At 40.0% G+C, this 22,959-nt stretch overlaps 1 protein-coding gene across 1 annotated transcript; it reads right to left on the bottom strand.

The window, feature by feature from the left end:
* Nucleotides 1–364: 364 nt before the first annotated feature.
* ECHDC2 (enoyl-CoA hydratase domain containing 2) lies at nucleotides 365–21,591 on the bottom strand. The gene is made up of 10 exons (XM_081948814.1): nucleotides 21,215–21,591; nucleotides 10,778–10,845; nucleotides 10,428–10,515; nucleotides 9,638–9,724; nucleotides 6,794–6,886; nucleotides 6,107–6,163; nucleotides 4,969–5,156; nucleotides 3,333–3,383; nucleotides 1,787–1,834; nucleotides 365–1,171 (listed from the first exon to the last, which is right to left on the bottom strand). The coding sequence occupies exons 1-10, from the start codon at nucleotides 21,360–21,362 to the stop codon at nucleotides 1,094–1,096; spliced, it is 906 nt and encodes a 301-aa protein (XP_081804940.1). The 5' UTR covers nucleotides 21,363–21,591; the 3' UTR covers nucleotides 365–1,093.
* Nucleotides 21,592–22,959: the final 1,368 nt, after the last annotated feature.

Here is a 22,959-nt window from a genome sequence, read left to right as displayed (position 1 = left end):
CTATCCTATCCCCTTCTCTCCCTCAGGCTCCTCTCCAAACTCCCAGCCAGTAAGCCGGATGAGTCACGTGCTGGCCATGCCCAAGTGGCAGTTTGAACAGAGATCTTTTCAGGTGGAGAGGGGGAGTAGAACTTAGCATCAGAGTGTGATAATAATAATATAAAAAATATTAATGATCTGATGGTCATTTCGAAAAATCCTTTCCAACAAACACCTAGAAGCCAAGAGAAGCATGCGTGCCACATTTCAAGTTTATAGACTTTACGGTTCTGGAGATTTCGTGATGCGGTGTGAGTGGTTTTCGCTTTTATATACATAGATTGAGCAATGTTCCTGTTGTAAGAAAATTAAGCAATGGCATACTTACACATGTTAAGTCTTTTAATTCTGAGTTTTATATAATTCAGAAATGCAAAGAAAATGCATATAGTTTTATATTTTGTCATAAAATAACTGAAGTTCTTAAATGTTTAGGGAATTACATGAAATTCTGCATTTGGTAGCCAGTAAAAAATCCTCAAAGGTGATAATAGCAAATCACTTCCATCTATACCAAGAAAACTGCATTAGGTTGATCCATACAACTTACCAAAAGCTGAACCTGACTCAAAGGTGTCTATATATTATTGCAAATTTTCTTTAGAGAAGGATATTAGTTTTTTGTACATTGCGTATAAAAAAATCTTAACAAGTGCAGTTGGTTGCTCTTTGGGATGATACAGAGTTTATCCTCATTTAGCAACTGAAATCTATTCCTAAGTGAACGATGTGACAGAAAAAGAGAGACTGCGAAGTCAACAATTGCTGCTGTTCCATTGGATAAAAGTTTTCTTGTGCAGCGATTGTCGGTTTTACTCCCCCTCAGGCACAGAACTTTGCTCATAGATGCATGCTTTGGTTGGATCATGATTTTTTTTAATTACTGTCATATTTGAACAGTAATACCCTTTACATTATCCCTATTTAGTTCTTGACATCCAAAGTAGATTTCAAGCAAATATTTACATATATATAAAGCTTATAAGGAAAAGCTTTCCAATAAGGCACAGCCTTTGGATCATCTTGTATTCAGGCATTTTCAGAAACAGTCAGCTCATTTACCAGTGAATTTTGGAAGTCGTTTCTCATGGAAAGCAGCCATTCCTTCCTGACGGTCTCTGGTAGGGAGATTCTGTGTTTAAAATACAAGTCAAATCGTTTTATTTTTCATCGCTTAATCTTTTCAAAAGTTTTAAAGCCTTTCATTGATACACCAAAACTTCCATCCCCAAATGTCCCAAGATTGTAGGCGTAGGATGATTGGGGCCTTAGCCCTAAACCTCTGTACTAGAGCATAGTCCTAGTTTTCAGCTCCTGTTGTTTTTTTCCCCCAGAAAAAACTACTAATATATGGGCTCTGCCTCTCAAAAATAAATAAATAATACTCTACGTTTTGTAATTGTTTTTATTTGATCTACACTGTCCAAACTCATTGAAGCAGGGCTACCTCCAAATACATTAAAGAAAAGGCAGGTGTAGTGTGGGATGTGGATGCACAAAAATTGTAATTTGGTTTACAGGTTTCTTTTATGGATCTGATGGGTGTGAGTGCATATTTGTATTAGTCAGAACCGAAGAATGGAGAAAAGTGTAACAGTCCAAATGTCTGAGAAGCAAGAACACATACTGAAGCTAAAAAGAAAAAAAAAACATCTGGCTGTTTTTACTAATCTTTGTAAATAGTTACACCACAAGATTTGATAAAGTTTGGTGGGGGGCACAAGAAACAGAAAAGAAAAGAAAGTACCTGGGCATAGCACATTCTTTCAATAGCCATTCCTGAGGCAATATCAACCTGAAAAGGAAGGGGAAAAATATTTTTGCCCACCTAAAGGAAAGCAGTATCAAGTTAACAATTCAGAAATAATATATTGAAGTATGGCTTTAATGAATTAATATCAATCATGCTGGACTTCCCCCAAGTTTCATCAGTGACACAAGACAAGGTTCTCTCTACCAAGCAAAGCTTTTAGCACATAAATAACAGATTTAATATAGGTGCAGCTACATTAGATACCCAGAGCAGATATGTTTGGATTGTGCCAGAGTATAGAAACCTGTGGGAATTTCAGTATGAAAATGAGCATTACCTATGCAATTGCTATATGTACACACACACACACACTATTCATGTCTCCTACAATAACACTTCCTGGAACTAAGTTACATTTTAAAGTTATACTTAAGATAACATTTAAGTGGACAGCCACTTAAATATGAGCCAGCAGTGGGCTGGCAGCTGCCAAAAAAAGCCAACACAGTCCTAGACTGCGTGAACAGGAACAGAACTAAGCTCACAGGAAGTTTTAGTACCATTCTATAATGCCTTGGTAAGACCACACTTGGAATAATGTCACCACAAAATCAAAACAATGTTGAGACTCTAAAAAGAATGCAGAGAAGAGCAAGGATGAAGATTAGGGAACTGGAGGCTAAAACATGAACAGTTGAGGAATTGGGTATGTGTAGTCTAATGAAAAGAAGAATTAGGGGTGACATAATAACAGTCTTATCTGTTTGAGTGGCTGCTACAAAGAAGAGGGGGGCAATCTATTCTCCAAAGCACCTACAGGCAAGACAAGAAACAATGAATGGAAACTTGTAAAGGAAAGATCCAACCTAGAAATAGGAAGAATTCCTTGACAATTAAATCAATCAGTGGGACGGCTTGCCTTCAGAAGTTGATGGTGCTCCATCATTGGAGGTTTTTAAGAAGAAACTCAATAGCCGTTTGTCTGAAATGGTTTAAAGTCTTCTTGGGAATTGAACTAGGAGACCTCTAAGGTCTCTTCCAACTCTGTTATTCTGTATAATTGTCCTTCTGCTCCTCCTGACAACTCAGGAGAAGGTTCTATAATAACAGTAGTTGAAGCCTCATTGTGTGGAAATGGTGATTTGTGAAGGTATTATTTCTTCCACTTCTCTATCCTGATGAAGACCCTTTTTTCTCCTGGCTGAGTGCACAAATACTGAAAATGTGGCACCAGAATGAAGAAGCAATGGTGGTCATGGGTATATTTCTTATTTCTACTTTTGATTCAGACAATGAAATAAATCTGTCACTCATGTCAAATTACCATAACTGGACTGCAAATGTAAAGATAGCCACCAGATGGCAGGAAAAAGATACGGACAACTTTTAACTCTTGCTACGATATTAGCGGACTGAATTTCTGCAGTTTAGATCTAGAAGCTCTAATAAAATGTTGTGCGTCTTTTTGGAACCTCATTTCTCTGCCTTTCTGTGGAACCTTAAATATAAATTGAAGAAGCTTGTTGAAATAAATCATTACCTCAATCCCTTTGTTTATAGCCAATTTACCCAGTCTCACAGCTATTGGAGCCTTTGAAAAGAAAAGAAACATTTTTGTATTAAAATTTTGTTTGTTTGCATGTACACAATGTACACACACACACACACACACACACACACACACAAATTCAATCCCACATATAACGAGTCTGGACAAAGTGCCTCATAAAGAAACTCATAATCAACAAGTGCTGTAGAATAGATTGCAATACATCATTTTCACAATAAGAAGAGTAAATACAAGACTGCCTCTGGTGTATTGCATGACTTCCTAAAAAAACGGAAGATACTTTGAATTTGCAGAACATACACTGCTGAGGGAGGCATCAGGCGTTTTGAGGAAGTCTTTTTTAGTTTTACTTCATAAACAAGACTCCTGATGCTAAACGAAGTTGAAACTCTGGTAATGCCAGTGTCCTAAGCTAAATTGGAAACTTTAGACTACTATTCAAAAAGAAGGCAATGGCAAACCAATTTCATATTATCACTAAAAAAAATTCCCACAGAGATATGGACCCAATTTAAGGAGGCTTTTATTTATTTAAGCAGTCTGGTCAAAGTTCCAGCTTCAGCAATGCTTGCCTTGTAGCAGTGGGAAGAGAGGGAGGAAAAATAAACAAATGGACTAGAAGATCAATTTAAGGGTCTGATGACATGGAAAAGACAACTCATATTACAATGATAATGAAATCAAATTATAATTAGATTTACATACTGTGTTTTCAAAAAATGCCAGTATTCTAAAAATAAGATAATCCAAAGAGCAACTATATCAAGAAAAATATTGCACAAATTAGGGAAGGGCCTCTTTAGCACAGAGCAACTTTAAATTTCAAGTCATTTGAAAGTTATTTCAGTTATCTAAGTGGAAGTGACATATAAGAAATACTTGTTTTTTTACTTAGCTTATGCAAGTCTCTTTGCATCATAAGGCAATGGCCTCAGATGTTATAAATTCTCACAGAGACAAATGAAATGATAGTTGTATCATGTATGTTCTTTGGGTTCCCATGGGTGTAATCACTGAAACAGGAATAGTGAAGTATATTTTTGGTGCAGTAAAACCAAATCATTATTGTTAATTCATGATTTATGGGGATCCAGTTAATTTATCAATGGATGGGGTGTCTTCCAAATCAAAAAGAACTCTTTGTCACCAAGAAATATTTGAGACAGGTTGAAGTCAAGATTTCATTTGGATTTAGAAATTGGCAGTGAATTGTATTTGCACAGCACTGGAAGAATGAGGAAATTCCTACAGATGAAAATATAATTCAAAAAAAATGTGCAGAAATGGATAGGTTAACACTAAGGATAAAAGACAAAGAAGATACAGAATATTTTTTAATATGGGATTTGTTCTATCAATGGTTAGATAATAGACATAGAAGATAGAAATTGAAAGATTATTAATATATATAAATAAATACTATTACTACTATTATTACTATGTATAAGTAAAATGGACCTAGATAATACACTGTTTACTAAGCACCAATGTATGTTAAAGGAAAATGTACAAATAAAATATTTTTTTAAAAGTACTCTATTTTTTAAAAAGCAGAAACATATTGTTTCTTCAGCAATATAGAGAGGAGGGTGAAGCACACACTAACCTGAGGAACTATTTCTTCAGCTAAAGCCAATGCCTTTTGGTATGCTGCATCCCCTTCCTCATTCTGTGGTACTGTGTGATTAAGTAGCCCCATGGAGAAAGCCTCTTGGCCGTCAATCTGTCTGCCAGTAAAAATGAGCTCTTTGGCGAGGCCAATGCCAATGTAGCGTGATAAGCGCTGGGTTCCACCTAGATAGGAAAAAAATGCAAAATTCCTCAATCAGATTTTACAGAAAGCTGTTATATTTCAACTTCAAGGAGAGACGTAACATAGAACTAAGGAGAATTTTTCTAACATTGGGAACAATTAACCAGTAGAAAGGCTTGCATTCAGAAGGCTTTTAAAATGGGACAGGACAGCCATTTTTCTGGAATGGTTAAGCAGGGATTGGACTGGAAGACCTCCAAGGTCCCTTCCAACTCTATTGTTATTCTATTCTGTTATTCTGTTATTTAATTCCACAAAGAATCATCCATATTGCTAAAGTTAAAAGTAGTAATTACGGTGCTTCTCCTAAATGCTGCTGATGGCTCTTTGGAGATTTATTTGGGTTGAAATCCAGTTCTCGCTAGCCTACTGTCATCAAATCGGGTTCTTACAAACCAGCCCTGTAAGATAGGCCAGGTCAAGAAACAGGAGCAGGAGGAATTTGAAAGAATGTTTTTCATAGTAAAAACGTAAGATGGTAGAATGAAAAGCTGCCCACGTTTCTCTCTGTCTCAGGTGACACTAAACAAAATCAAGGTGGGGTTAGAACTATATCTTCTTTTTTGAATATCCCTCTTGAATAATTCTTTCATACTTTCCCCAAAGCCATATCTAAATTTCTTTATGTCTGTATAAATTATATTGATATAGTGGAACCTCATCTTAATAGAATAATTGGTACAAGCAATTTTCTGATACTTCTTAATGTCTTTTAAATATCAAAGTATGTTATAAAAGTGATTTCTGGTAGTTGCTTGACGCTAAACATTGCACAAATAATGTAAGGAAAGCTTCCGGAGCCCAGGGAGGGCAAACTCCTCCTCCGCTGTGGTACAGGAGGCTGACTAGGCCACACCCACCATGGCCACGCCCATCCAGCAACCGGGCAGAGAAGCCATTGCTAACATTTTTGAAGCCCACCCCTGCTTACCTGCACCAGGGAGAAGTCCTCTGGTAGTTTCAATTAAACCCATTTTAGCCGACGACGCTGATTTGAAAAAAAAAAGACATATACAAGATCAAAATAGTAGTACAATATTAGTATAAAGGTAGTACACATTTAACAAATCTTAAAAATACTACAGTTGGGCTGTACCCAGTTCATAAGATAGGGCAATAATGTCAACAGTAAGCTTATGATTTTTAAAGGTTACAGCTTGAATTAAATTAACTGTTTTCAGAATAGGAACCAAAAGTATCGGTTATACACGTACTCCTCAACTTATGACCACAATTGAGCCCAAAATTTCTGTTGTTAAGTCAGACACTTGTTAAATTAGTTTTGCCCCATTTTACGACCTTTCTTGCCATAGTTGTTAAATGAATCACTGCAGCTGATAAGTCACTAATCTGGTTATTAAATGAATTTGGCTTCCCCATAGACTTTGCTTGTCAGAAGGTCGCAAAAGGTGATCACATGACCCCGGGATGCTGCAATGGTCATAAGTATGAACCACTGGCCATGCGTTTGTATTTTGATCACATGAACATGGGGATGCTGCAAAGGTCATAACTGTAAAAAATGGTCGTAAGTCACTTTTTTCAGTGCCGTTATAACTTTGAACAGTCACTAAATGAACTGTTGCAAATCGAAGACTACCTGTAGTGATATTCTCACCTGCTACTCGGAGATCACAAGCTAGGGCCATTTCCAAGCCGCCACCCAAGGCATAACCATCGATTGCAGCAATAGTCGGCATTGGTAATGCAGCTGGAAACATTGCAAAACAGGATCATGAAGGGAGTTTTTGCAAAAATGGCATTATAAAAGAATACACAGACAGACATATAGACACACACACACGTGTGTGTGTGTATATACACATACATACATACATACATACATACATACATACATACATTAACAACAAAAGCAACAAGAATCTAGTAAAGAATCTACTGGAGAAGGAAGAAGTCTAAAGAACAAATGGCAGTAGTATACAAGTGGTCCTTGACTTACAACCACAATTGAGCCCAAAATTTATGTTGTTAAGTGAGATAGATGTTAATTGAGTTTTGACCCGTTTTACGATCTTTCTGGCCATAGTTGTTAAGTAAATCACTACAGTTTTTAAGTTAGTATCAAGGTTGTTAAGTGAATCTGGCTTCCCCAATACCTTTGCTTGTCAGAAGGTTGCAAAAGGGGATCACACGACCCTGAATTACTGCAACTGTCATAAATGTGAGCCAGTTGCCAAGCATCTGAATTTTGAGCATGTGATTGTGGGGATGCGGCAACAGTCCTAGGTGTGGAAAACGGCCACAAGTCTCGTTTTTCAGTGCCATTGTAATTAGAATGGTCATTAAATGAATGGTTAGAACTACAGTTTAGAAAAAAATATTCCATGATTGATGAAATGAAAAAGGATTGTCCTTGCAGCTAACATTGGGGAGGATGTGCAAGAGTCCACGGTGGTACACAGGTGCTGGGAGAGGCATGGCGAGATTCAGGGATGCGCAGGTGCATGCACAAGGGCAGAGGGGCTGGAGGAGATTTACTCAGTGACTTTCCTTCCAGTTTCCCTATTGATCATCTGGGAAAGCTGGCAGGGAAGTTTACAAATGGCAATCACATGATTGTGAGGCATTGAAACACAGGACGTAATCAAGGGTGGCTTCCGGCTGTTGCTACTGCCAGTTCGCGCAGAGATGCGCTGCATGTGCATGCACAAAGCAACAAAAATTGCTGGCAAAAACAAGATGGTGCCCTAATTTTTGTAGATTAGGACGTCCAGAAAGGGAAGTTGGTTGTTTGCTTCTATTTCCATGGTGAATTGTATTTTGGGGTGTAGGCTGTTAAGATGTGTGAGGATGTTGTGCAATTTTTCTTATCCATGTGGCCAAATCACAAAAATGTCATCAACATAGCTAAACCAGAGTTTGGGTTTGTGTTCAGATTTATCTAAGGCGTTGGTTTCAAAATGTTCCATGTATAGGTTTGCGATGACGGGTGAGAGGGGTGATCCCATGGGTGCTCCTTCTATCTGTTGGTATCTTTGTCCATTATGGATGAAGTATGTTTTGGTTAGGTAGTGGTTGGTCAGGTCCAGGATGTGTTTAGGGAGGTTGTGTTTGTTCTGGATAGCTGTCAAGGCTTCTTTTATAGGCACTTGGGTGAAGAGGGATATGACATCGAAGCTCACGAGTAGGTCTTCGAGTTGGGTTGTAGGTTTTGTTTCTTTAAGAAAACTGGACAACTTCCTCACACATCTCAACAGCCTACACCCCAAAATACAATTCACTATGGAAATAGAAGCAAACAACCAACTTCCCTTTCTGGATGTCCAATCTACAAAAAACCCAATGGCTCCCTAGGACACACCATCTACCAGAAAAAAACACACAACCGCTACTTAAACACCCAATCAACACCACCCTGCACAAATCAACTCTGTAGCCAAGACCCTCATCTCCAGAACCAAACGCTTAGCCGACAAAGACCACCTGAAAACTGAATTCCACACTTTCACAAACGTATTAATCTCCAACGGATTCCAAAGAAAAACAATTACCAACCTAATCCAAAGGGAGACTCCCCCAAAAAAACGAGATACAGAACAGGACAATGGCATCGCCCTCCTCCCTTACATCAAAGGTACAAAGATAAAATCAGCAAAATTCTCCACAAACACAATATCAAGACAGCCTTCAACACTGACCAAAAAATAGCCAACATCTTAAGAAACCCCAAAGACAAAATCCAGCTAGAAAACCAAGGACTCTACGAAATATCATGCAAAAACTCCCCTGCAACATACATAGGACAAACGAACAGGAGAATAAATGCACGCATCGCAGAACACAAGAACGCAGTAAGATAAAAGAAAAAACTTCCTCCCTTTTCCAGCACCTTAAAGCTAAAGGACATGAAATTAATTTTGAAGGAACCAGGTTAATCTCCAAAACTGAATACTTCAACAAGAGAATAATTATGGAAGCTATCAAAATAGAGAAACACCCCCACAACATGAATAAACGTGACAATACCTCCTTAGCAGACATGTGGAAACCAGCCCTAGTGAACAAACGAGCCCCACCTACCACCCAGGCTGTTACAACACAAACAACAGACACACAGCCAGCACCAATCAATCATGTTACAACCGCACAACCAATCAATCCACTTACTGAAACCAAGCCACACACCCCCACCAAGAGTTATAGAAAGATGGAAGCTCCGATCACGCTTTAAGCTGAAAACACCAGCCTGAAGATGGCGAGTGAGACCTTGCCGAAACATTGCCAAGACAATCTCAATCTTACACGGGAAAAGACCCGAATACAACAAGACCAGCACACACACACACACACACACACACACACACACACACACACACAAAACAGATGACAAGGGACTTCTCAAAACATTAATTTTTGCTTTATGGATGACACAAAGGCTTCTGACTTTGCTTCATATGAAAGTCTGTTCACTTGTGAACAAAGGGATCTGCCAGGTCCTTACCAATGTTGTCCATTAAACTTCTGAGCCTCTGAACGAAATGGTCAGCTTCAGCATCACTCATTCGAGCTCGCTCTTTTAAGTCGGCACCTACATTTGCAAAACCAAGGCATAATCTGGGAAATACGGAAAGAGAAATGCTTGAAGGTAATGTTTCAAACACATCAATATCTGCTGCATCAGTGGTGGGTTGCAGATGGTACACCCCGGAATGATCTTACCAGTGCCTCCCCGGAGCACCGGGTACTGTTCCGGTACGGTGCTCCAGAGGGCCCACCCGCCCGCCTGAGCTCCTTACCTGTATTTGAGCTCTTCTGTGCTTTTGCGCATGTGCACAGAGGGCACGGCGCCTGCATGACACTCTGCCAAACAGCTGGAGCGTCACGGAGGCGGCGGAAGAGGTAAGGACGCATGTGCACACTGCGTGCGCGTGCATTCATGTGGCGGACGCCGGGCCCCGTTGCAACCATACCGGTTGCAACAGGATTTGGAACCCATCACTGTGCTGTATGAACTACAGAAGAATCATATGATGGTAGAAATAAGTACGCTTAATTATCCATAGACTCAAGCAGTTCATATAAAGAAATATGTATTATTTAATAATATTATTTACTTTTTAATAACAAAGTAAAAAAAAAAAGTGTACCGAACCGGCAGTAATGCCAGCAGCAACCCATCCCTGGTTAAGTGATGTATTTTCTTCCACCCATTTTCAGATTTGGGTTGTGCGTGGGGTTGTTGTTGTTTTTTTTTTTTTGCTTTTTCAAATTAAAAAAACAGCTTTACTTACCAGCACAAAAAACACCCTTTACTTTGCTTTTGACTATTACAGCACGGATACTTTCATCAAAATGGAGATCATCAAGTATTTCATATAGCTAATGAAAGACGAGAATAAATCCAACATTCAATTCAATGAAAACTGCATTTGAGGCTTCAGCTATGTATGTGTGATCACATTTTAGATGATAAAATACCTAAGCTGGTAGGTGCATAATTTGTTTTTCATATGTGGCTTCTACTACAAAATCTGCCTTAAGATCTAGGAAACTACTGTTCATTGACAATTATGGTGACCTTGGACACCCATAGCCTTTCAAACAATATCTATATAAGGGACAATTAAATACCATCACTTACTTCGTCCACAAACACTTTCCCCAGGGCATTTCTGGCATGTGGTCTGTTCATCTGAATTTCTGCAATTCCTTTACTCCCCAAAAGAACAAAAAATAACATTTTAAAAAAAGTTTTGTGTCTTAATTGTTTACTTAATCAAAGCACTTCTTGGCAAACATTCAGCTCAAGTTCGTAATAAAATATTAGAAAATTCAAACGCTATGTTTCAGGTGGGTTTTTTTTAAAAACACAGTCATCTCAGAGAAGCCTAAAAAGCAAATATAGGAATAAAAGCAGCAGTAAACCCAATAAATAAATGTGGACTTGGCAATAGCAATAGGTTTTATATACCACTTCACAGTGCTTTTACAGCCTTTTTTAAGCAGTTTACAGAGTCAGCATATTGCCCCCAACAATTTGGGTCCTTATTTTGCTGACCTCGTAAGGATGGAAAGCTGAGTCAACTTTGAGCCTTGTGAGATTTGAACTGCCAAATTGCAGTCAGCAGAAGTAGCCTGCAGTACTACACTCTAACCACTGTGCCACCGCAAACCTAGAATCTCACGTAGAAACTAATTGTCAGGGTTGGAGAGCAGACAGAAAATAATTTTGATTGTGGAGGGGCAGAGCTTCACGTCGCGGTGATACGACAACTTTTCCGGGCTCTCCGGATAGCCGTTGAATTCGGGTCATCTGGACAGTCCAATCCGGACCTAAACCGTCCCGAAGAGATGGTGAAAGGGGGAGATCCCGCGGTCCCAGAGACACCCGCAAAGTCTCTGGTGACCCAGGAAAAGCCCCCTTTGCCAGGGATCGCGAGTCAGCCCCCAGGCTGCTGAAACTGCTGACAGCTCCTACACGCAAGCACAGGAGAGAAGCATGTCGTTTTGGTGAGAGTTTTAAAATATTTTTTTCTATTGGAGAGAGAACACCCTAAATTTGGAAATTTAATTTAAAATAAAGGCTGACTAGAGGGAAATCGGCAGATTTAAGATAGCCAATTGAAGTTTTTATTTTTTCCCTCTTTATTTTCAGAAGCCAGGCTGGACTTTCAATTGCAATTTTTATATATACTTTTATTTCTGGACTTTGTGGGGACACTGAATTTAAATTTTAACTGCTTTGAAGATTCTTTTTTCTCTTTCTTTTTTTCTCTCGGCTTTTCTTTTTGTATTTCCGAATTTCTGTTTTTTGAAGTTAAAAATGGAGCCAGGAAAAAATAAGCATTGAGAGTGGATACAATTAACACTGTCACCTAGTGAACTTGAAACATTGTTACTAAGTATTATTATTTGAACTGTTTAGAGAGAAGCTGTTCTCTTGAAGGATATTTGGTTAAGAACTGATAGGGCACGAATACAGTTGTTTACACAACTGTTTCCTGTGGAACTTTCAGTATCTGGAAACCTACTTTGCACTAAACAGAAGCTCTAAGGGAAAGCTCAGAGTGACCCTGGAAAGACTTTCATCTTAAAAAAGAAAAAAGAAGAGACTTTGAATCTTTTTTTTCTAGCTTTGTGGCAGTGCATATCTTATCTTGCTGGGGAGGTGGTGACTCCCCCCCCCCTTCCTTGGCTCCTTGACTTCTTTCTTTTTTGAAGCTTTTGAAATATTGATTTTTCTTTGCTCTCTTTTCCCTTTGAAGATATTGGAGATAAATGGATAGCTTGCTCTAAAATTTGAGTAAATTGGACTGAAGATTTTTTTTTCTCTTTTCTCTCTCTTTCTTTTGTCTCTTTTACTTTTCTTTTTAAGTAAGAGATCTTCATTTTTTTTTCTTCTCTCTTTTTTCCCCCTTTCGTTCTATCTATAACTTTGTACTTTTATAAACTGATGCTTAAATCTTTGTGATACTAATTAGACTATTTGGACTAAAATACAAAAGAAAAAACTTAGAAGATGAGTTGAAAGATAACACCTTTGGTTCTACAACAACAACCCCTGCCTCCTCACCTGCAGGAGGACAAAGATCAATGCAGTCGATGCTTCAATAAGAAAAAGAGAAGAAATTGCAAACAGGAGAAGATTGCAAGAATGAAAAGTTAGATACCATTGTAAAGAAGACTGAGAGTATAAAAAGAAGAATTAAGACAATAGAGCAACGAACTGAAAGCACAGAACAAAAAACAGCTAAAATGGAAGGAAAAATAGAAGATATGCAACATTGGATGATGAAATACAAGGACAGAATCCAAAAAATTGAAGAAAAAGTTCAACAAGAATTGAGGAAGATTGAGGAGTTTCACAACAGATTGAGCGATGTGGAAAGGGAGAGTAGTGGAATATTAGGATGGGAGATGGATAGGTCTGAATTTTTCTTAAGATTTCAAAACATAGAAGAAGAAAGAGGAGAGAACCTAGTACAAATAATATCTGAAATTTTGATAAATGTATTAGAGATATCCCAAGAGAAGATGGTGGATAGCATAGATGAAGCGTTCCGAGTATATACAAAATATGCAATGAGAAATGCCCTTCCAAGGGAAGTCCATGTAAGATTTACTAAGAAAGCAACTAAACTACAAATATTACAGAAAACAAGAGAAAGAAAATTAGAATATAAAGGCAAGGAAATTGTAGTTCTGAAACAAATTCCGAGAAAGGTGAGAGAGAAGAGAAGAGAATATCAATTTTTGACCAAGGTTCTGATTAAAAAGGTGTTAATTATAGATGGCTCACACTGGAAGGTCTATTATTTGTATGGCAAGGACAAAGATACAGAATAGATACAATAGATAAGGCAGAAGCTTTCTACGCAGAACACTTTAGAAAAATGGCTGAGATAACTGGAAAAGAAGAACCATTGGTACAACTACTGGAGGCACCCATAATTGAGATTGAAAAAATAGAAGGTGCTCTAGATGGAATTGTTAAAGAAGAAGGCACGGTGGGTGGCGTAAATCTCAGAGAACAACGAGAACCCAGATCAACTAGAGCAGCGATGGCGAACCTTTTTTGGCTTGTGTGCCATAAGTGGGGGGAGCGCAGGGGGGTCGTGTACTGGTGTGCCGCACCCATAATGCAATGCGTGACCCCCCCAGTGCGCATGCATGCACTACAGGCGCGACCCCCCCCATTTTTGCATGCTTTTTTCACCCTCCCCAGGCTCCAGAGGCTTTATAGGAGCATGGGGAGGGCAAAAACAGCCTCCCCCATCCCCCCAGAAGCCCTCCAGAGGCTTCAGGGACCTTCAGGAGGCTTCCCTGAAGCCCCTTCCGAGCAAACCGGAAGTCACTTCCAGTTTGCTCGGAGGGTCGTTTTAAGTGCTCCGAAGGCTTCAGGGACCTTCAAGAGGCTTCCCTAAAGCCTTTGGAGTGCTCAAAATGACCCTCCAAGCAAACCAGATGTGACTTCCGGTTTGCTCTGAGGGTCGTTTTAAGCACTCTGAAGGCTTCAATCAAAATCAAACAACCATCCGAGCAAACAGGAAGTCCATTCCTGAATTTCCGGTTTGCCCGTAGGGCCGGTTTTTTGCGCTCCAGAGGCTTCAGGGAAGCTCATGAAGCCTCCGGAGGGCCTCTGGGATGGGGCAGGGGAGGTTCTTTTCGCCCTCCCCAGGCTCCTATAAAGCCTCTGGAGCCTGGGGAGGATGAAAAATGGCTTTAAAAAAGGGTGAACTCAGCTGACAAGGTAGCGCCTCGCGTGCCCTGACAAATGGCTCCGCGTGCCACCTGTGGCACGCGTGCCATACGTTCGCCATCACTGAACTAGAGCTATAAATCCTATATATAAAGTATAAACATGGAGGGAAAAAATGGTCACAATCAATATTAACAGACTTAACTCAGCAATTAAAAGAAGGAAAATATTTCACAAATTAGAAAAGCTAAAATCTGACATAATTTGCCTACAAGAAGTCCATGTTCAAAAGAGATATGAATACCTACTAGCACAACCAAAGCTTGGGAAAATGTTTACTACACTGGCCGAACTGTAAGAAAAGAGGAGTCATCTTCTATATTAAAGATAGTATTCCAGCGAACCTAATTTATACAGATGAAGAGGGAAGAATCTTGATGGTGAAAATTATGGATAATACTAAAAAAATAATTTTAATTGCAATTTATGCTCCTAATGAAAAACAAGATGAATTTTACAAAAAACTCCACAAAAAAAATTCTGATTCGGACTATGTTGATATTTGTATGATGGGAGACTTCAATGGCATTGTAAACTAGAACATGGACTACGAAACACACAAAACAACAAAGATAAATAGAAAATTGCTTCTGAAATCCTTTTTCAGGATGATAGATGAAACAAATTTAAAAGATATTTGGAGAGAAAGAAATCCTACAACAGAACAATATACTTTTTATTCAAATAGACATTAATCATTTTTCAGAATGAATATGATATGGGCCTCAACAGAACTGATCTGTAACGTACAAGAAATTGAGATTGAAACAAGCACCTGGACAGATCATAATCCAATTACAATAAAATGGAAGGGCCAAAGGACAAGATCTAGATCAGTGGTTCTCAACCTGTGGGTTGGGACCACTTTGGGAGTCAAACGACCCTTTCACAGGGATCGCCTAAGACCATCAGAAAACACATATTTTCGATAGTCTTAGGAACCGAGACACCAATTTTATGGTTGGGGGTCACCACAACATGAGGAACTGTATTAAAGGGTCGCAGCATTGGGAAGGTTGAGAACCACTGATCTAGATGGACATTAAATAATATCATATTGAAAGAAAAAGACTTAGTACAGAAAATGGAAAAAGAACTAGCCTTTTTCTTTAAAGAAAATAGAAAAGAAGATACATCAATGCAGAATCTTTGGGATACAATGAAGGCTGTTATTAGAGGTCTGATAATAGATTACATAAGGAAGAGAAATTTTAAAAAAGACAAACACACAAAGCTCTAGGGAACAATTATAAAATACTTGAAAAAGAGCTACAGAGATCTCCACAAAAAAAGATGTTCAAATAAAAATGGATACAATTAAACATAAAATAGATCTACTGAAAAAGGAAGAACTGGCACAAAAAATTAGAGGCACCAAATAAAACTACTTTGAAAATGCAAATAAACCAGGTAGACGGTTGGCATATAAACTGAAAAAAGAGAGAGAAGCAAAGAAAATATTGCAGTTAAGAGATGACCGAGGACAAATTCAGTATGGAAATGCTGAAAAGAAGAAAATTATACAAGACTATTATGCTAAGTTGTATGAACAAGACAAAATAGAAGAGGGAGGAGTCAAGAAATATTTACAGGACGCTAATCTTCCCCAGATACCAGACGAAACTAGAACAATGTTGGAAGGTAAAATAACGATGATGGAGCTAACAGAAGCACTTAAAAAACAAAATAATGGAAAGGCCCCGGGACCAGATGGATTACCAGTGGAATTCTACAAAACATTTGAAGAATCCTTGTCTCTCCCACTCTTAGAAATAATGAATGAAGTGATGCCTGAGAGTAGAATACCTAACTCATGGTCAGAAGTATACATTGCATTGTTACCCAAAGAGGAGACTGATTTAACACAAACCAAGAACTATAGACTAATCTCTTTATTAAATTCAGATTATAAGTTATTTGCATCTATATTAGCAGAGAGACTGAAAAAGTACCTAAATAGTTTTATCCACTCTGATCAAAATGGTTTTTTTTACCAAAGAGACAAATTAAAGACAATATGAGAATGATTTTGAATACTTTGGAATATTATGAGGCCCATCCCGAAAAACAAATGGCTTTGATGTTTCTTGATGCACAGAAGGCTTTTGATAACGTGAATTGGCAATTTATATTTTTACAACTGGAACAGATGAATTTTGATAAGAAATTTATTCAAACTATACAAATGGTATATCATAAATAAACAGCAAAGATAATGGTAAATGGAGAACTGACAGACTCTATTGAAATAAAGAGAGGTATGAGACAAGATTGCCCACTATCACCGTTACTATTTGTGTTAACATTAGAAGTCTTAAACAGAAAGATTAGAAAAGAAGAAGAAATAAAACGAATTAAAATTAAAAAAGAAGAATACAAGCTACAAGCATTTGCAGATGATTTGGTTTTTATCCTTGAAGATCCACTAGAGACAGCACCCAAATTGTTAGAAAGAATAGAGGAGTACGGAAAAGTAGCAGGCTTCAAAATAAACAAAGACAAAACAAAGGTTTTGACAAAGAACATACCATTAAGACAAAAGGAAGAGTTAGCGGACGTTTTGCAGATTCAAGTCACAAAGTCAAATACTTGGGGATATACTTATCAGCTAGATGCAGTACTCTAAAGGAGGACAATTATACCAAAATAAGGCAACAAATTTCAACTGACTTGATGAAATGGGAAAATCTACAACTATCAATGATAGGAAGAATCTCTACAATTAAAATGAACATTTTACCCAGAATCTTATACCTGTTCCAGACAATTCCAATCAGATTGGGCAATGACTTTTTTGAAGATCTAAACAAAATAGTTTTGAAGTTTATTTGGCAAGGGAAAAAAGCAAGAATAAAACTCAAATTGCTAGATGCTAGAACAAGAGGAGGATTGGGCTTACCTGACTGGGAGTTTTATTATCAAGCAACAAACCTGATGTGGATTAAAGAGTGGATAACACTAAAAAACTCTAGATTATTGAATGTAGAGGGTCATGATTTACTGTTGAGATGGCATGCCTTTTTATGGTATAAGGGAACCAAAGCACATGGTTATTTTAGAAGACATTATATAAGGGAGGCTTTGCTATTAAATTGGGAAAAGGTTAAAAGATTACACTACTTAAAAACTCCAGTCTGGATATCAACCATTGAAGCATTTTCATATCCAATAATATATAAAAAGGAACAAACAGATATGTTGAAATATTGAATGCAGAGGGTGAACTAAAATCTATCCAAGAGTTGAAACAAGAAGGAATAGAAATGAATTGGTATTCATATGTGCAGATACACTCTAGATCAGCGGTTCTCAACCTGTGGGTCGCGACCCCATTTGGGGTCGAACGACTTTTCACAGGGGTCGCCGAGGAGCCTCCCACAGAGGGGCTGGCAAGAAGCTGGCCCGAAGGGAAGGAGCGGTTCGGGTTCCCCACGTGGCGGAAGGAGAGGTGTGTGTGGGTGTGGGTGTGGATAGGGGGAAAGTAGAAGTCGGAATGGAGGCAAGGGGAAGAAGAGAAAACTGCAGTTTGCCAGAAGGCACAAATTGGAAGCAAGTCTGATTTTTTAAAAAGAAAATAACAGAGATGGCAAAAAATGCATCTGAAAATAAGATTATTTATAATTTTGGATAATGTATTATATTGTCAAACTCAAAAGAAATCAAAATATATATCCTATTGCTGTTAGTACAATCTTGCCAGCTTCTATCAACTTAGAGTTCACTATAAAAAGATTACAGAGAAGCAATTTCCTACAATTAATAACTTTTTGGATTTGCTATTGTATTCAATGAGAAAGAAAGAAAAAGAGGGAAAGGAAGGAAGGAAGAAGAGGAAGGAAGAGGAAAAATAGAGAAAAACAGAAATGAGAGGGAGGGGGAGAGAAGAGAGAGAGAGAGCCTATTCCCACAGAAAACACTGAGCCATGAAACCTTGGTAGGCATGTTGTGGGGGGTGGGGCGTCATGTGACTGGGTGGGAGTGATGTTGAGTTGGCCACACCCACCCAGGTTTTGTGGCTCCTGGTGTTGCATGGTAGCAACGAAAATAATGTTATGGTTGTGGGGTCACCACAACATGAGGAACTGTATCAAAGGGTCACGGCATTAGAAAGGTTGAGAACCACTGGCCTAGACCAGTGGTGGGCAACCTTTTTTTTCAACTGAGCCAAATCTCGCCAAAACCACGATTGAAATTTATTTTGAGAGCCACATTTTTAAAACCGAAAATACATAGGATGGTACACTGTTTTTAGTTTCAATAAACTCTGGCATTTGAAGCACGCAAGTCTTAAAGCTGTCAAGTTACAAGATCCTTGCATCCCTAACCCTTTAGGAAAAAATACCCAAGGGGTCTTCAAACCTGACAGCTTGAAGACTTGTGGACTTCAACTCCCAGAATTCTGAGAATTGAAGTCCACCAAGGGCATCAATCATATTAGCCCAGGGATCTGCAAAATTGGCTCTTAAGACTGGTGGACTTCAACTCCCAGAATTCTGAGAATTGAAGTCCACCAGTCTTAAAACAGCCAACTTTGCAGACCTCTATGTTAGCCCAAAGCCTGGCGCTGGGCGGGCCTTGCTCCCCAATTGGTGGAGCCCCAAGAAGCGAGGAGGGAGAAAAAGAAACGGAGGCTAAGGAGCTTCCCCCCCTCCCCCTCCCAGCAAAAATCTAGCCGGGGAGCTGTGCGGGCAGTAGCAAATTAGCCGATCACGCCCCGTGATCGGTTAATTTGCTACTGCCCACGCGGCGTGATCGGCTAATTTGCTACTCCCCGCCCGGCTCCCCGGTTAGATTTTTGCTGGGAGGGGGCGGGGGGAAGCTCCTTAGCCTCCGTTTCTTTTTCTGCCTCCTCGCTTCTCGTCCCCGCCCGACTTCAGGATCCTCCCTAATCATTGTGGGTCGAAAAGAAAAAAGGGAAAGGGGCACTTGTTTTGAAGTGCCCGAGAGGAGGGAGGGGAGTGGGCGCCCGGCACACAGAAGAGCCGCATTAAAATGTGTAAAGAGCCACATGTGGCTCGTGAGCCGCGGCTTGCCGACCACTGGCCTAGACCAAAAATGGCAAATCTTTTCGGCACCGAGTGCTCACGGGGACAAAGTCCAGAAGAGAAGCTGCCAAGTGGGCATGCGCACCCTGAGAAATAAACTTCTGGTTTCTGGCACGCGCATGTGCATCAGCCAGCTTGTCTTTTGGTTACTGGCACACATGCATGTACGACAATCAGCTGGCCAGCTCTTCTGGTTTCTGGCCCTGCCACATGCACAAAAAACAGCTGATCGTCATGCACACATGCGCTCCAGACTTGGAAGAGGAACAGGCAACGCCGCACATGCCAGCCACTTTGGGCATGCATGCCATAGATTCATCATTATGGGCTTAGACAAATCCTTGCAGTTTTGTTGGCAAGATTTCATTAGTGAGTTGCCACTGTCTACTTCCTAGGGCAGAGACAGTGACTGGTTCAAACTCACTCTGGTGGCCAAGTCTACTTATAAGTACAGGTAGTCCTCAACGTACAACCACAATTGAGCCCAGAATTTATGTCGCTAAGTGAGAAATTTGTTGAGTAAGGTTTGCCTCATTTTAAGACTTTTCTTGCCACAATTGTTAAGTGTGTCACTGCAGGAACATGGTTAAATGAATCTGGCTTCCCCATTGACCTTGCTTGTCAGAATGTGATCACATGGCCCCGGGACACTGCAACCGTCATAAGTATGAGCCAGCTGTGAAGCATTCGAATATAAACCTTGTGACCATGGGGGATGCTGCAACGGTCATAAGTGTGATAAATGGTCATAAGTCACTTTTTCCAAGGCCGTTGGAACTTCGAAAATACACTAAACTGTTGCAAGTCGAAGACTACCTGCACACTGCTTCGTAGTTACTCTTTATAGCTATGCAAACATTTCAAATTTCATTTGCTACAATTAAGAGTATGGAAAGCCTCTCTGCCATGGGACTTCAATTTCCTTAAAAGAATCAAGCAGTCTCATATGGCCAAAGTAAGACAACTTTGTTTTGACTTGCAGACTGTTTTCTCCAGGGTCCCCTGACAGCTACAGACATTCCAAGGCAGCCCTCGCCCCCCCCCCCCAAAGAAAACTTGACAACTTTAAGATGTGTGGATTTTGAATCCAAGAATTCCCCAGCAAGCTTGCTGAGGAATTCTGGAAGCCCACATGTTCTAACAGAAAGGAATCCCTTAATGCAGGGGGGTCCAAACTTGGGAACTTTAAAACTTGTGAACTTCAACTCCCAGAATTCCCCAGCCAGCATGCTGGGAGTTGAAGTCCACAAGACTTAAAAGTTCCCAAGTTTAGACACCCCTGCATTAAATTAATACAATTGCGGCCTCGTCTAAATTCTCCGGTGGTGATTGGCGCCTTGCCCGCATAGCTAATAAAGAGGTGTGTCCCCGAGGTCTTCTACGATTGGTCCACGTCCTACAGTTTCCCGGATCGCCAAAAGAAGAGCGTGCGGGCTCAGGTCACATTCTTTCTCTCTTCCCTACCGCTCAGCTGTGGGAAAGGGGAAAGTCCCTTCTTCCTTCAGCCTAGTGGGCAGCAGGCGGCACGATGGCCGGCCTCTTCCAGGGGTCAGGCATTTCGCTGCATGTCCCAAAGGTGCTTTTTCAAGAGGCAACTGGACTTTCTTGTTTTCCTTTGAATGTCTTTGCTCAGAGGGGGGGACGGGACACAGAAAGTCCAATTGCCTCTTGAAAAAGCACCTATGACTTGGATGACTGAGAATCTCCATAGACATAGCTCAGAAATGCTTTCTGTGCCCTTGTGCCTTCGGCGGGGGGCCCAGGAGTCACTCACCGCAGTCTGCCTTTCCATGCACATGTAACAGGATCTCTTTTTTCTTCTCTCCGGACGCGGGTCTTCTCGGGGAGATGCCTACAGTCCCCAAGCAGCCCTCCGTAGAAAGTAATCGAAGCACAGCGGCTGCTTGGCCCAGGCGAAGCATTTTAGGACTTAGCAGCTGGGCCGAGAATTCAATTTAATAGCAAACCGAGGCTCTGCTATTAACGGAGCAAGGACGGAAGGCAAGCGAGTCCCAGTTGTTACGGTTCAGTTAAAATAACACAGATCTCTTCGTGCGAGATGAAACGAACAAGTTTCAAACAACAAACTAACTTCGGAGCAGTCAAAAGTACAATACTTTAGGAAAAAGGCACTAGCGCCCCCTTCCGAGCACGAAATCTCTCTTATTCCAAAAATACAATCAAAAGCTCCTTAGCTTTAAGACCGACTGCTGATGATCTTATGGACAAGTCCGTGCATTTTTCTCTATGCGACTATGCAAAAATAAATGGCCAGCTTGAGGATTTTCTGGTGGTTTCACGTCCGAGTACTACCCAAACCCGACTTAAATTACAGTAGCTTTTGAGTCTTAGAGAAAGGATGGTGGAAGGAGCTGCTGCCAGCTGCTAAAGCTTTCTTTTATATAATAGGAGGGCAGGAGGCTTGTTCAATAACTTTGATCTGACTGTAACTAAGAGATTGTAAAGTGGCATAAACACCAATGCAGCCACGGTCCTGTTAAGACATATGGACTTCCAACTCCCAGAATTCCCTACACACACACACACACACACACACACACACACACACACACACACTGGCTGGGGATTTCTGGGAGTTAAAGTCCACATGTCTTAAAGTTGCCAAGTTTGGGAAACACCGAATTAAGGCAGTGCTGGCTTTGATATTCATTGCTATTATGGTACCCATAAAGGAGAGCATTAGTAGCTCAGGGTTGAACTGTGGGGTCCTACATAATGGGGCAAACAGGTAGAAGACTGGTAGAACCTATCCATGAACACCAATTGGCAGTCAGAAGACATGATGAAAATTGTTTAATTTCACAACATCTAGACAGATTTAACCATAGTTTCAATTAGGAAAATACGACAACCCTAGACCAGGCCAAGTCCAAAAATGCCAGGGAATTTCTAGAAACTTGGCACTCTGACAAATCAGCCATCAATAGACACATAGACATTAACAACATCCATAGACTCTGCAAAAGAGACAATCAACCAGCCCAAAAGAGAACAAGACTCCAGCACCTCTCCACCAGTACTCAGCACTCAGATCAAGCATAGATTAAACTCCAAGGTTAACTTAGACCAGTGCTTCTCAAATAGTGGGGCGGGCCCCCCAGGGGGGGCGTGAGGCTCCGTAAAGGGGGGCTCAGCTCAAATTATTTTATATATTTTTGTTTTGCAGGTTAAAGTTTTTTTTAATATTGTGTTCCTTTAAATCCTGTGCTCCTTTAAATCTTTTCTGCTACAGTTAATAAAGCTATTCTTTGTTGTAAATTGATCCACATTTCTTTCTTTTTTTATTCTCTTATACGTTAATAAGGATACAGTGTTATGCAGAGGTGTACTTATAACAATTTTATAGACAAATGATACTATTTACAGTTGCGCGGGGGGCGCGAAATGTTTTCTTCTTCCTAGGGGGGGCATGACAGAAAATAATTGAGAAGCACTGACTTAGACCAACAACAAAGTAAGCAGTACCCCAATAAAGAAACTGCCAAAGAGCCATCAGTA

Source organism: Natrix helvetica, assembly GCF_964273705.1.
Source record: "Natrix helvetica genome assembly, chromosome: 3".
Lineage (NCBI taxonomy): Eukaryota > Metazoa > Chordata > Lepidosauria > Squamata > Natricidae > Natrix > Natrix helvetica.
Note: the sequence above shows the minus strand (reverse complement) of the source record. Positions and strands in the feature narration are given on the sequence as shown.

Coding starts and splice junctions, on each gene's coding strand:
- ECHDC2 (XM_081948814.1), bottom strand. CDS start 21,362: ATGCTTCGCCTGGGCCAAGCAGCCGCTGTGCTTCGATTACTTTCTACG. Junction 1,835..3,332: donor CTATAAACAAAGGGATTGAG/GTAATGATTTAT, acceptor CTTCCTTTTCAG/GTTGATATTGCCTCAGGAAT. Junction 1,172..1,786: donor AAAGAATGTGCTATGCCCAG/GTACTTTCTTTT, acceptor TTTTAAACACAG/AATCTCCCTACCAGAGACCG.